This window comes from Mobula birostris, chromosome 16 (assembly GCF_030028105.1).
Source record: "Mobula birostris isolate sMobBir1 chromosome 16, sMobBir1.hap1, whole genome shotgun sequence".
NCBI classification, from domain to species: Eukaryota; Metazoa; Chordata; class Chondrichthyes; order Myliobatiformes; family Myliobatidae; genus Mobula; species Mobula birostris.
In genome coordinates this window covers 70,187,414-70,200,224 of record NC_092385.1, presented here as the reverse complement: position 1 = coordinate 70,200,224, position 12,811 = coordinate 70,187,414, and the positions used below count along the sequence as shown (strand labels likewise).

Genomic DNA, 12,811 nt, shown 5'->3' with positions numbered 1-12,811 from the left:
ATGATGACAATGATAGAGAGAGAGAGAGAGAGAGAGACAGAGAGAGAATGTAACATGGACACCTTGGTTTAATGCCCAAGATGATCACCTTCTCCCTTGCGTATCTGAAACAGTATGGACCTCTCTATCAGTTCCATCATATGGGGGGGGGGGGGCGGGTCCACACCCATGGATAACAACTGGGACATCTCAGTTCTCAACTGCCACGATCTTGTTTACCACTCCCCAGGTTGGGCTATCTATGGTCACTTTAACACAGGGGGTTACTACCGCGGACTTCACCCTGTTGATGGAACCCTCCTGTGCCTCTGATACTTTCTCCTCTTCCCATACTTCTCTGATCAGCTTAACAAATGAGGGAGGGGGCGTGTCTTACGAGACTATCAGAAACCTCAAGTGATCAGGTCCTCGGACTGGGCACCCTTCGCTATTTGGTCCATTCTTAACTGATCTACCTTAGCTGTCTAAATGGCCCTTCTGCGCTACAGCAATTTATCTGCCTCTAGCCGAAAGATGTAGGCAGAAAGCTTCTCCCCCTGCTTCTGACGCATGTTCTGAAACCCCGTCATGAGCTCCATTGGGCTTCCTGTCATGCCAAACGCATTTTCCAGTGTCTGAATGAAAGCAGCAGCAGTGGCGAGGGGTTACTGGGACTTGGCGACTCTCACAATGTCAGCAGCCCGCCCCCTCAAACTCTCAACCAATCCCTGTCATCAGAGCACTGCCACTCATCTGACAACTGAGCCGTCTGCTCTGCCCATATCTCATACTCCTCTTCCGTCTGGGGGGTGGGCGTTATTCCAGAGAATATTCTTAGCTTCTGATAACTAGGACCCTCTGCCTGTGCACTGGGCCATTTATTCACCAGAGAGGTAAGGGCTGATGCTAGCTCAGAATTCTTACTAAGGGAAGGGGACTCATTAGTCATTCCACTCCAACGACTCCTTCCCTTCACTCCTCAGACATGATAGAACCCTGTCTTTGAAGTCTCCGAACCCAGATACAGGAGACTCAACTTATGACTGAGCCTGCTCCCCTACACGCTTCTCCTCCTGGAAAGAATGGACACTCCACAGAACCCCTTTCCTGGGGCCCCAATAGTACCAGGCAGTTCCACTGCTGTTACTTCAACTTAGTCTGAACTAAAACAAAGTCTGTGCCCGCGATTTTATCAAACCTCTGCCCCACAATCGTAACTTTCCCTACAACATTAACAGTACTTAAAAGTTCAATTAACAATTCAGCAGGGGTATGGATATCTACCCCACTCAACACGCATGCATTCGTTACCGGTAATCCTGTGGATGCACGCCACTGCTCAAACCCGGCAGCATCCATATCCATGTATTGCAATCACTTTACCAGACAATAGCTTAACACAGACTTAGGCACATAACCTACTGGTTCAATGCTCAGGGCAATCACACAGTATCCAACAAAATCAATCCTGGACGAGCCCCCACAATTGTAAGCCTTAGGCTCTGTCGGCTGTGTAAATCTAGTGAAGACAATCTCTGGCCCCACCAAACACATGAAATTGAGGTGCAAGACCTCCTATTTGTGTGGATGCTGCGTGATGTGTCACCCTGTTACAAATCAGTACCACGAAATAACAGACAGTACTCCATGTGCAATTGAACGATTTAGCTTTATAATTCTTAATTTGACTAAAGGATTAGTAAAGAAAAACAAAAAAAGGGCTCATTTTAATGAAACAGTCTAACATGCATGTTGAAGTTCACAGTTTCCCTTCCGCTGGTCCTCTACCAATTTCCCCCGGGTTTCGTCAACTCCCGGCCCCACTCCTTTCAGGCATCTTCTCTCTTCATCTTCCGACAAACAAAAGACCTAGAACACCTCGTTCTCAGGCACACAGCAAGAAGCAAACACTCCCTTCATTGGATGGCGCACATTCCAAATCCCCCGTTATCTGTAGTCATAACCCAAACACTGCTGCTGCAGAACAACCATTACGTTGTCAGTGAAACCTTTCCCAGGGTGTTACATGGTTAAAAAGGAAACCACTGCAAAATAAAGGTCAAAGTTATTATCAAAGTATATATGTATCACCACAGATTACCTTCAGATTCATTTTTCTGCAGACAATGACAGGAAAATAAAGATACAATTGAATTTAGGAAGAACTCTACAAAGGTCGACAAACAACGTGCAAAAGAAGGAAAATTGTGGAAGTAAAAAAAATAATAATACTAACTGGTATAGTCCTTGATACTGAGTCCATAGGTTGTGGAATTGGTTCAATGTTGTTGTGAGTGAAGTTATCCACACTAGTGCAGGAGGGTAATAACTATTCCTGAACCTGGTGGCGTGGAACTTAAGGCTCCTTTACTACTTTCCTGATGGTAGTAGCGAGAAGAGAGCATGGTTTTGATGGTGGTGGTCCTTGATCATGGGGCTGATGAAGAGTAAGAGTGCTGAGTTAACTCTGTTGTGCATAAAGATCTGACTGATTTGTTTCTGAGTTGATAGAAAATCGCTGTCTGTGTTTTCTGTCAGGTTGGTGTGTAAACTGGAAGTTACTGGAGTGTACCAACCCATTGGTTCAACCAAAATCAACATCACGATTCAGGAGACCAAGCGTAGTGGAGAGTTCTCCATTGTTGGATCCACATCTATTGCTGGATTTGAATTTGTGGTGAGGTTTCTACAACATTGTAATCATAAGTAATCATGATCATCTTTCCTTTATTTTCTTAACGCTGTATATTAGTTACTACAATGTCCCCTTTCGGTTTCTGAAAAGCATTATGGAAAACTTGTTCTTCACTCTTCCAAGGGTGTTGCAACTATTTATATCAGTGGTTCCTAAAGTGGATGATATCAATAAAGATAAAAGGGGGTCGGGGGGGGGGTGGGTCACTCAGTAGCAGGGGGTTAGGTGAGGGATTACAGTCTTACTTTAAGAAATGAATAACATATTATAAGTGCCTCATAATTGATTACAATGATCATGTAATCACCTCATACCTTGCTAATTCACTGTTCTCTTAGACTCTGCTCCAAGTGCATTACAGAAGTTGAAGTGCAATGTGACACTTCTGTATTTGGCATATCATAAGAGATGTGGACTGAAGAAATCATGTTTTTCCATGCCCGGCCCATGTATTATTACCGTTCACTACCATAGTACAGTGTTAGCTCATAGGGTTCCCATACTCCATGCAATGACGCAATTCTTATGGCGTTTAATGGGGTAAAGTTCAGAATCCACCCTTTTGAATGGTCTTGATTGCAGTTGAAGGCTGCTTGAACATTTGAAGAGAATACATTCTGATAAAGCAAACATGAACTTGGCTTATTTTTGGTCATTTCATGAAACTGTCAGAAATGGAAAACACTTCAAAACATGTTTGCCAGCAGTTCACAATGAAACAGCATGCTTTGTACAACATCTCATTGCTCATTGCCCACACAATTGGCAAGGAACTGATTCTGTCAGCAGTAAGGGAGGTTCTGAGAACAGTTTTGCATAAGTTACCACACCAAATAATTAAAGTGATTCCCCTCAGTGCCAACTCTGTTCAAAGACAGGTAGATGAAATGCCTGAGAATGTGGAAGAGACACTGTACAGCATACTTTGGACAACATAATTTGGTCTGCAGTTGGATGAGTCAACTTGGCCAAGTAACGAATTGTTGCTTTATGGTTATGTTTGCTTCATTGAAGATGAAAGCATAGTTCAAGCTTTTTTCTTTGCAAGGGAGAATTATTCAGAAAGTTTAATGAAAACGACCTTAAATTGCAAGGAAATGATGTGAATCTTATCAAAGTCAAAACAGTTGCCTCTACGTTTCTGTGCAAATTGACCCTATTTAAGTGCAACACTGGCATCACAGACTTTTCCAGTTTCTGAGCCTCTCTGAGTTGGAAGAGGAAGAAAGACTATCAGATAATCAAGGACACGACCCACCCAGCCAACACACTTTTCATCCCTCTTCCCTCCAGGAGAAGGCTCAGGAGCTTGAAGACTTGTACGGCCAGATTTGGGAACTGCTTCTTTCCAACTGTGATAAGACTGCTGAACGGATCCTGACCTGGATCTGGGCCATACCCTCCAAATATCCGGACCTGCCTCTTGGTTTTTTTTTGCACTACCTTCCTTTCCATTTTTCTATTTTCTATTTATGATTTATAATTTAAATTTTTAATATTTACCATCGATTTGTAATCTAGGGAGTGGAAAGTGCAGAATCAAATATCGCTGTGATGATTGTACGTTCTAGTATCAATTGTTTGGCGACAATAAAGTATAAAGATGATCTTCAAGTATATGGTGCCCACCTGAGTAAGCTACATAAACGTATGTCTAAGAGATTTCTGGATCCTCTCTGCGTCCAAATTCCAGATTGGGTAACAAATCCATTCCTGAATATTTGTAATGAGAAATTAACAGGAAGGATGGAGGAAGAACTGATCTTGCTACAAAATGACTTTGAGCTGATGCTAAGCTACAAAAAATTATATCATGACTTTGGTTGCAGAAAAAAATTTCTGAACCCTATCCGGCACTATGAAAAACAGTCAAAGTGTTCTTTATTACCTTTCCAATATTATATTTAGTGGAGCGCAGTTTCAGTTCCGTCATTCAACTTCTTTCAAAACAATGAAACAAGCTGCAAGTTACTGAATATTGGAATCTGTGACTCCTGAGTGACATTCAACCTTGTATTGAGAAGCTGTATCACTGCACCAAGCTCATCCATCTCATTGAAAGGAGAAAAAGCAACAAAGTAGTGAATAGTTGGACTACCAATGTGCGCTCTAAAATTGTTGCTGAGAATTGTTTTTACTGTAATTAAATAAAGAATTTTATTTGTGGTTTTATTTTTTACGATTATTTGTCATGGTTTTGAATTTACAGTTCCTATTTTCCTTCACTGTGGATTGTAAATCAAAATTCTTTATAGTTTTTATGTAATGGCTGGAAAGGGAGAGGGGGGTTATTGGAGATGTGGTTTGAGAGCCAAGGGTGTGGTAATCCAAAAATATTTGTGACACACTGGTTTATATTGTGAACTATAGACAATAGTTTTAAACTTAGTACCTCCTATACCCAATAAAGTGGCCACTGAGTACAGTACCTTGGAAAAGTATTCAGCCTCCACAACTATTTACACATTTTACTCTCATTTTCTAAATTTCTAAGCTGATCTACAAAACATTGTGCATCTTGTCATATCAGAAGGAAGAATCCAAAACTTGTCAACAATTTACTAAAAATTCAAAACCAAAATTCTGAGGCTAAAAAAGTATTAATCCCCTTTGTGGTCAATACACTAACTTTCCTCAGGTGAATATGCGGTATTACCTTATCAACTCACCCAATTTGTTGATGTAGAAAATTGGAGGATCCCCTCTCTCTGTAAGATCTAACAGTATGAAAGATTTTCAACAGACCAAACCAAAATGAAGACAAAAGAGCTTTCAAGACAATTCAGGAAAATACTTTATACTTTTTTGTCGCCAAACAATTGGTACTAGAACGTACAATCATCACAGCGATATTTGGTTCTGCGCTTCACACTCCCTGGATTACCAATATTAAATATTAAAGATATTAAAAATAGTTAGAATTAGTAAATATTAAAAATTTAAATTATAGATCATAAATAGAAAATAGAAAAATGGGAAGTAAGGTATGGCAAAAAACCCGAGAGGCAGGTCCGGATATTTGGAGGGTACGGCCCAGATCCGGGTCAGGATCCATTCAGCAGTCTTATCACAGTTGGAAAGAAGCTGTTCCCAAATATGGCCGTATGAGTCTTCAAGCTCCTGAAACTTCTCCCGGAGGGAAGAGGGACGAAAAGTGGGTTGGCTGGGTGGGTCATGTCCTTGATTATCCTGGCAGCACTGCTCCAACAGCGTGCAGTGTAAAGTGAGTCCACGGACGGAAGATTGGTTTGTGTGATGTGCTGCGCCATGTTCACGATCTCCTGCAGCTTCTTTCAGTCTTGGACAAGACAACTTCCATACCAGGTTGTGATGCACCCTAGAAGAATGCTTTCTACGGTGCATCTGTAAAAATTAGTGAGGGTTTTAGGGGACAGGCCGAACTTCTTTAATTTTCTCAGGAAGTAAAGGCGCTGGTGGGCCTTCTTGGCATTGAACTCTGCTTGGTTGGACCAAGTCAGGTCATTTGTGATATTGACCCCGAGGAACTTGAAGCTTTTGACCTGTTCCACTTGTGCACCACTGATGTAAATTGGGTTGTGCGGTCCGCTACTCCTTCTGAAGTCAACAACCAGTTCCTTCGTCTTGCTGATGTTGAGGGATAGGTTATTGTCTTCGCACCATGCCACCAGGTTCTTAATTTCCTGTCTGTACTCAAACTCATCATTACCCGAGATACGGCCTACAATTGTTGTGTCATCAGCAAACTTATATATTGAGTTCGATGGAAACTTGGCTACACAATCATGGGTGTACAGTGAGTACAGCAGGGGGCTGAGTACACAGCCTTGTGGGGCACCAGTGCTCAGAGTGACTGTAGAGGAGAGCTTGTCCCCTATTTTTACAGCCTGGGTCCTGTCTGTGAGGAAGTTGAAGATCCAGCTGCAGATCTGAATGCTAAGGCCTAGGTTCCTGAGCTTAGGAATCAGTTTATTTGGAACAATGGTATTAGAGGCAGAGCTGTAGTCAATGAAAAGGAGCCTTACGTATGCGTCTTTATTCTCCAGGTGTTGTAAGGAGGAATGTAGGGCCAGAGGGATGGCATCTGCCGTTGATCTGTTGCTCCGGTAGGCGAATTGCGAAGTGTTGAGGTTGACTGGTAGGCTGTGGTTGATGTGTGCCAAAACTAATCTCTCGAAGCACTTCATAGCAATTGATGTCAGAGCCACAGGTCGATAGTCATTCAGGCATGCCACCTTGTTCTTCTTTGGCACTGGAATTATCTTTGCCTTCTTAAAACACGAGGAGATCTTAGACTGAAGCAAGGAGCAGTTGAAGATGTCAGCAAACACTCCAGCTAGCTCGCTTGCACAGGCCCGGAGAACCCGTCCTGGGACGCCATCTGAGACTGTCGCCTTCCTTGGATTTATCTTCAGGAAGGCCCTTCTAACGTCCTCCGCGGTGACGATGAATCTCGATGCCACCAGGTCCGGTTCATCTGGAGGGAGTGGGATGCTCCTCTTCTGTTCGAATACCTAAATGATAATAGGGGAGCACAAATGAAGAGTAAAAGACCATCTCAAAGGCACTAGCATATTTCAGACCTTAGTGCAATCCATCGTGAAAAAGTGGAAAAAATGTGAAATGGCAGCCACACTGCCAAAGTCTGGCAGCCCCTCTAAACTTTGTTGCCAGAGAAGAATGGCACTTGTAAGAGAAGCTACTGTGATGTCAACAGTCAGTCTAAGTGATCTGCAGAGGTCAATAACTGTAAATGAAGTGAAGTTCATGGCCCCACAACCTCTACAATTGATGTCCTTGTGTGACCTTAATCTGATCGAACGTCTCTCGCAAAATCTCAAGATTGCTTCCATCACCGCTCCCCAACTAATCTGGTATAGCTTGTGCAATTTTGCCAGGAGAAATGGACAAATCTTGCTTCAGTACATTGTGCAAGGCTAGTAGAGACTTATTCAAAAAGTTGAATAAGGTGTTCAACTAAGTACTGAGCAAATGGGGATGAATACCTTTGAACTGCTGACATTCTAGTTTTTGAATTTTTAGTTTTTCATGCTTTTCAATTTTCCCTGTTTTTTGGGCTCTACTGTGGAAAAAAGGAACATGTGATTCACAAATAAAAATTCTCAGTTAAAATTGATCAAAATCCATTGTTGTAATACTCATTTATGTGAGCAGAATTGGGAGCTGAATACCTTTTACAAGGCACCGTATATGTTCATTGTCTTCTGCTGCTGTAGCCCCTCCACTTCGATATGATGCTATTCTGCACACCATTGTTGTGAGGAGTGGTTATTTGAGTTAATGTTGCCTTCTTGTCAACTTGAACCAGTCTGGCCATTCTCCTCTGGCCTCTTTCTTTAATAAGGCATTTTCACTCACGGAATTGCCGCTTACTAGAGTTTTTTGGTTTATCACACCATTGTCTATGAACTCTAGGGACCCCAGGAAATCAGCAGTTTCTGAGATGCTCAAATCACCCTTTTTGGCACCAACAATCATTCCACGGTCAAAGTCTCTTAGATCACATTTCTTCCCAAATCTGATGTTTGGTCTGAACAACAACTGAACCTCTTGACCATGTCTTTAAGTTTTTATACATTGAGTTGCTGCACTTGATTGGCTGATTATATATTTGCATTAATGAGCAGGTATACTGGTGTACCTAATAAAGTGGCCACTGAATATATATAGCCTGTGGATTGAATATGTTAAATGTAAAGGGACAGTACAGAGAACCATGGAAAAACAATTTTACCAAAGCAAAACAAAAGACACTCATATTTGTCTTATCTCACATGGATCCAGTCTCACTCAAATGCATTTAAAAATAATAACCATTTAGGCATAAAACAAAAGTGTAGCTTTGTATGTTTAGTCTATCTTGATTGTTATCAAAAAGTTCAGCTCTGATTCCTATGCTGTGTTTCAGTAAGTATCCTGGCCACATTTTGTTAAAACAATTGGTTCTTGGATCCAACCTGATGAGAAAGAAAGACAGAAACACCTATTATCTTCAATTATCTGATTTGAACTACAAAACTGCATTTATTAAGATAGAACAGATTAAGCATTAAAATACTTATCAAGGCATGTACTGGCCCCTCTCACTACAGCACACCATCCATTCTGCTGATCTGCAGTGTTCTTCAAGACCAGCCTGTCGGTGAAGCCATGAAAAAACTAGCCCAAGCACCCCTGACCGCTCTGCCTTTATACCCTTCCCACAGGTATGAAATGCTGCAGGAAGTGGGCCAATACCTAGCTCTGTCTCAAATCACCGGATTAGAACTGATCACCATGTGTCACCACTCGTCACGAGTCCTGGCCTTGTGTTCACTCTGTTCCTACAGTACTGTAGTCTCATGGTGTGTTCCCATCGTAGTAAGCAAAGCTCCTGTAACCAGTCCTCTTACACTCAAGGTCACTGTTGTAATGAGTTGTTCGACAAGCAGAATGATTAATCCTTTACAATACAGTTATTTACAAAAAAATGCTGAGAATACACGACATGTGAGCCAGCATCAGTTTTTAGAAATATGTTTACTTATCTGGAAATGCAGCACAGAACAGGCCCTTTCAACCCTTTAAACCATAGCATGCAGCAACCCTGATTTTACCTTAACCTTGTTGTAGAACAATTTACAATGACCAATTACCTACTAAGTAGTACATCTTTGGACTGTGGGAGGAAACCAGAGCACCTGGAAAAAAACATGCATTCCATGGGAAGGAACATACAAATTCTCTTTTGGAGGACGCTGGGATTGAACTCCAAAACCTGGTGTCCCAAGCTGTAATAGTGTTGCGCTATTATGAGGCCCTCCGTTGGTCGGGTATGACATAGTCATTGCATCTTAGCTTTCTACATGATACGCAAGCCAATGTAGTATGATATGAAGAGCAAGCTGTTGCCCATGAAGCAGGCTGCCCTTCTCCATGTCACTGATGAATCCAAAGAAATGACAGAGACTGATACAGTTTGGCACCAGAGGCGTCACAGGAGTTGCCAGTCAGCGTTGAACTCAACAGTGGACTGTCTTAGGGACTCCAGCTCTGGAGATTTCTTCAGGGATATTTCCAAAGCCTTCCCATGAGTGAGTTTAGCTGCAAGGCAAAGGAAGTTAGAGATCAAAGTTTTCTTTCTCCTAGATGAGCTGCTAACCATGGCTGATGAGCCCCATCTGTCCGAAGCCATTGGTTTTCCTCTTCTCCTGTCAGTAGAAATAATTCCTCTGGGCTTAGTAGCTAAGCCACACGTGAAAGCCAGGAGCCTGTAGCCTGCCGGGCGCCAGGACTGAGGTCCGAGTTGGAGGCGAGTGAGTCCATGGCCTGCCGGGGGCTGGTGCACATGTCCGGGAGGCCGTGGTTCCAGTCGGGGTCAGAGTTAGAGGCAGATGGGTCTTCGGCCTGGTGAAGAGTGAGGTACACCTGTCCCTACACCTCCTCTCTTGCCATCATTCAGGGCCCCAAACAGTCCTTCCAGGTGAGGCAACACTTCACTTGTGAGTCTGTTGGGGTCATCTATTGCATCCAGTGCGGCCTCCTCTACATCGGTGAAACCCGACGCAGATTGGGGGATCGCTTCGTCGAGCACCTCCACTCCGTCCGCCACAACAGACAGGATCTCCCAGTAGCCACCCACTTCAACTCTGCTTCCCATTCCCATTTGGATATGGCCATACATGGCCTCCTGTACTGCCATGATGAGGCTAAACTCAGGTTGGAGGAGCAACACCTCATATACCATCTGGGTAGTCTTCAGCCCCTTGGTATGAACATTGAATTCTCCAACTTCCGGTAATTCCCTCCCCCTCCCTTCCCCCATCCCAGTTTCACTGTGCCCCCTCCTCCAGCTCCCTCATGGTTCTGCCTCCTTCTACTACCCATTGTGTTTTCCCCTATTCCTTCTTTACCTTTCCTGTCTATCCCCTCGTGCTTCCCCTCCCCCACCCCTTCATCTTTCCCCTTACTGGTTTTTCACCTGGCACCTACCAGCCTTCTCCTTCCCACCCTCTCCCCACCTTCTTTATAGGGCTTCTGCCCCTTCCCTCTTCAGTCCTGATGAAGGGTTCCGGCCCGAAACGTTGACTGATCATTTCCACGGATGCTGCCCGACCTGCTGAGTTCCTCCAGCGTGTTGTGAGTGTTGCTTAGACCCCAGCATCTGCAGTTTATTTTGTGTTTGCAAACTGCTTGCTTGTCGGCTGTCAATTCACAGATGGCTAAGCCACAAGAGATTCTGCAAATGCTGGAAATCTTGAGCAACGCACCCAAATTGCTGAAGAAACTCAATAAGTCAGGCAGCATCTATGGAGGGGAATGGAATGTTGATATTTTGGTTCGAGACCCTTCTGCAAGTCTTCATCCGATGGCCGAGCCCACTGACTGCATCCCCCAGTTGCCACTCGCATATTTATACTCTCAACTGTCCAACGGCCAAGGAAGTGTTAAGGACTTGATCCCTCCAACGGTGACTCAAGTTGGGGTTTAGAATGGCTCTCAGTGCATTGCCATCAGTTGCCTTCCTCCTCTTGGTTTTTGCTATCAGATTTGTATCCTTTCTTCAAAATGAGCATAACTACAGCATCGTTGAAGCTCCCCAGCAAGAGAATTCACCTCAGAAGTAGTTTTTTTGCATGTTTTAGAAGTTTTGGTAGGGACTTTGTTTGCTCCTGAGTCCTTGACTTCTGGCTGCTGGTAGTTCCTTCAATCTCTTCCAACCACCATATCTTGTTTAATTTTTTTTCTTTTGGATCTCTGCCTGCAGATCTTTCATTTTGCCCTGAGAGTGGTGGTGTTTACAACCCAAGGGCATTTAGTGTTAATAGATAATTAGCTCTTGTCAGACTGGTCTTGGTGTTTTCCGAGAGGGTTTCGTGCTGGACTTCAGGGAACACCAGGCACTGTGGATATTGTGCTTCTTGGGAACACTAGGTTACCTTTGACGAGCTCCTTTTTCGGGGTCTTGGAGTTCACCACCATTAGTTTCACATGGGCAGTGTCCTTATTGACATTTTGGGAGGCTGATTGGTGGAGATCACAGGAACAAATGATGTCAAATTTAGCAGTTGTCAGGGGTGCAAGTAAAGTGGACATTCCTGTTATTCCTCACATAGATACTGACATTGCTTCACAGATGCCAGTACTTGGATTGATGTTGTTCTTATGGATTATAACAACTCTGTTTTCCAATAATTTTATCAGGTGTTGGCTTTCCTTATCCAATTCTTTGCAGTCATGTGCTTCAGGTGGTTGATGTGGAAATCACCAAAAGGGCACAGTTTGCCTTTGATTGGGTCCAGACAAAGCAACCTGGAGCAATGGAATGGCAAGAGGCATACTGAAAAATAGGTCAGGTAGATGAGGAGAATTCTTTTGTTAAGAAAAGCCCATGAAATGATGTGGACAGACTGATCGATACTAGTGTAACTAGTTATACTTTTTTTGTAGGCATCCGTTAGTCTCGTGAGACCATGGATTTGCACCTTGGGAGGTTTCCAGGGAGCAGGCCTGGGCAAGGTTGTATGGAAAACCCGCAGTTGCCCATGCTGGAGTCTTCCCTCTCCACGCCACTGATGTTGTCCAAGGGAAGGGCATTAGGACCCATACAGCTTGGCACCGGTGTTGTCGCATAGTTAAGTGCCTTGCTCAAGGACACAACATGCTGCCTCAACCAAGGCTCACACCAGCGACCTTCAGATCACTTGACGAATGCCTTAACCACTTGGCCACGTGCCAACACTCTAGTGATACTAGAAACTATAAAAAATACAGAAACAGCTAAACTACAAATTACTGAAAATTCCCTGAACACTTAAAGGCAAACAAAGGATTATACAAACATTTTAGCAAGCATTAAGAAAATTAAATTACAAGAAATGGACCTTAATCCAACTGCATGAGAGCTGGGAGGGACTGGACCTGGAGAATAGATTGAGGGTAAAGAATGATTGTTCTGTGTGATTGTTTTCAAGAGACTGAAAATGCTGGAACTGAGAAAACTCGGAGAGAGGTGGAGAAACTCAGTGGGTCAGGGTCAGGCAATGACAATGGAGGCTAATAAAGAGTTGATTCTACAGATGCTGACAGACCTGCTGAGTTCAGCCAGCTTTGTTTATTCACTGTGAACAATCTGTGTTGTGAGAAAGTGGAATCAAC

General features: G+C 43.4%; 1 protein-coding gene across 3 annotated transcripts in view; it reads left to right on the top strand.

Annotated features, from left to right (window-relative positions):
- Positions 1–12,811, top strand: part of mst1rb (macrophage stimulating 1 receptor b) — a 268,407-nt gene that overhangs the window by 183,066 nt on the left and 72,530 nt on the right. For all 3 annotated transcript variants that reach the window (XM_072280811.1, XM_072280812.1, XM_072280813.1), the window contains exon 7: positions 2,518–2,656. In XM_072280811.1, the coding sequence (XP_072136912.1) occupies positions 2,518–2,656 (139 nt within the window). The remainder of the gene's footprint in view (positions 1–2,517; positions 2,657–12,811) is intronic.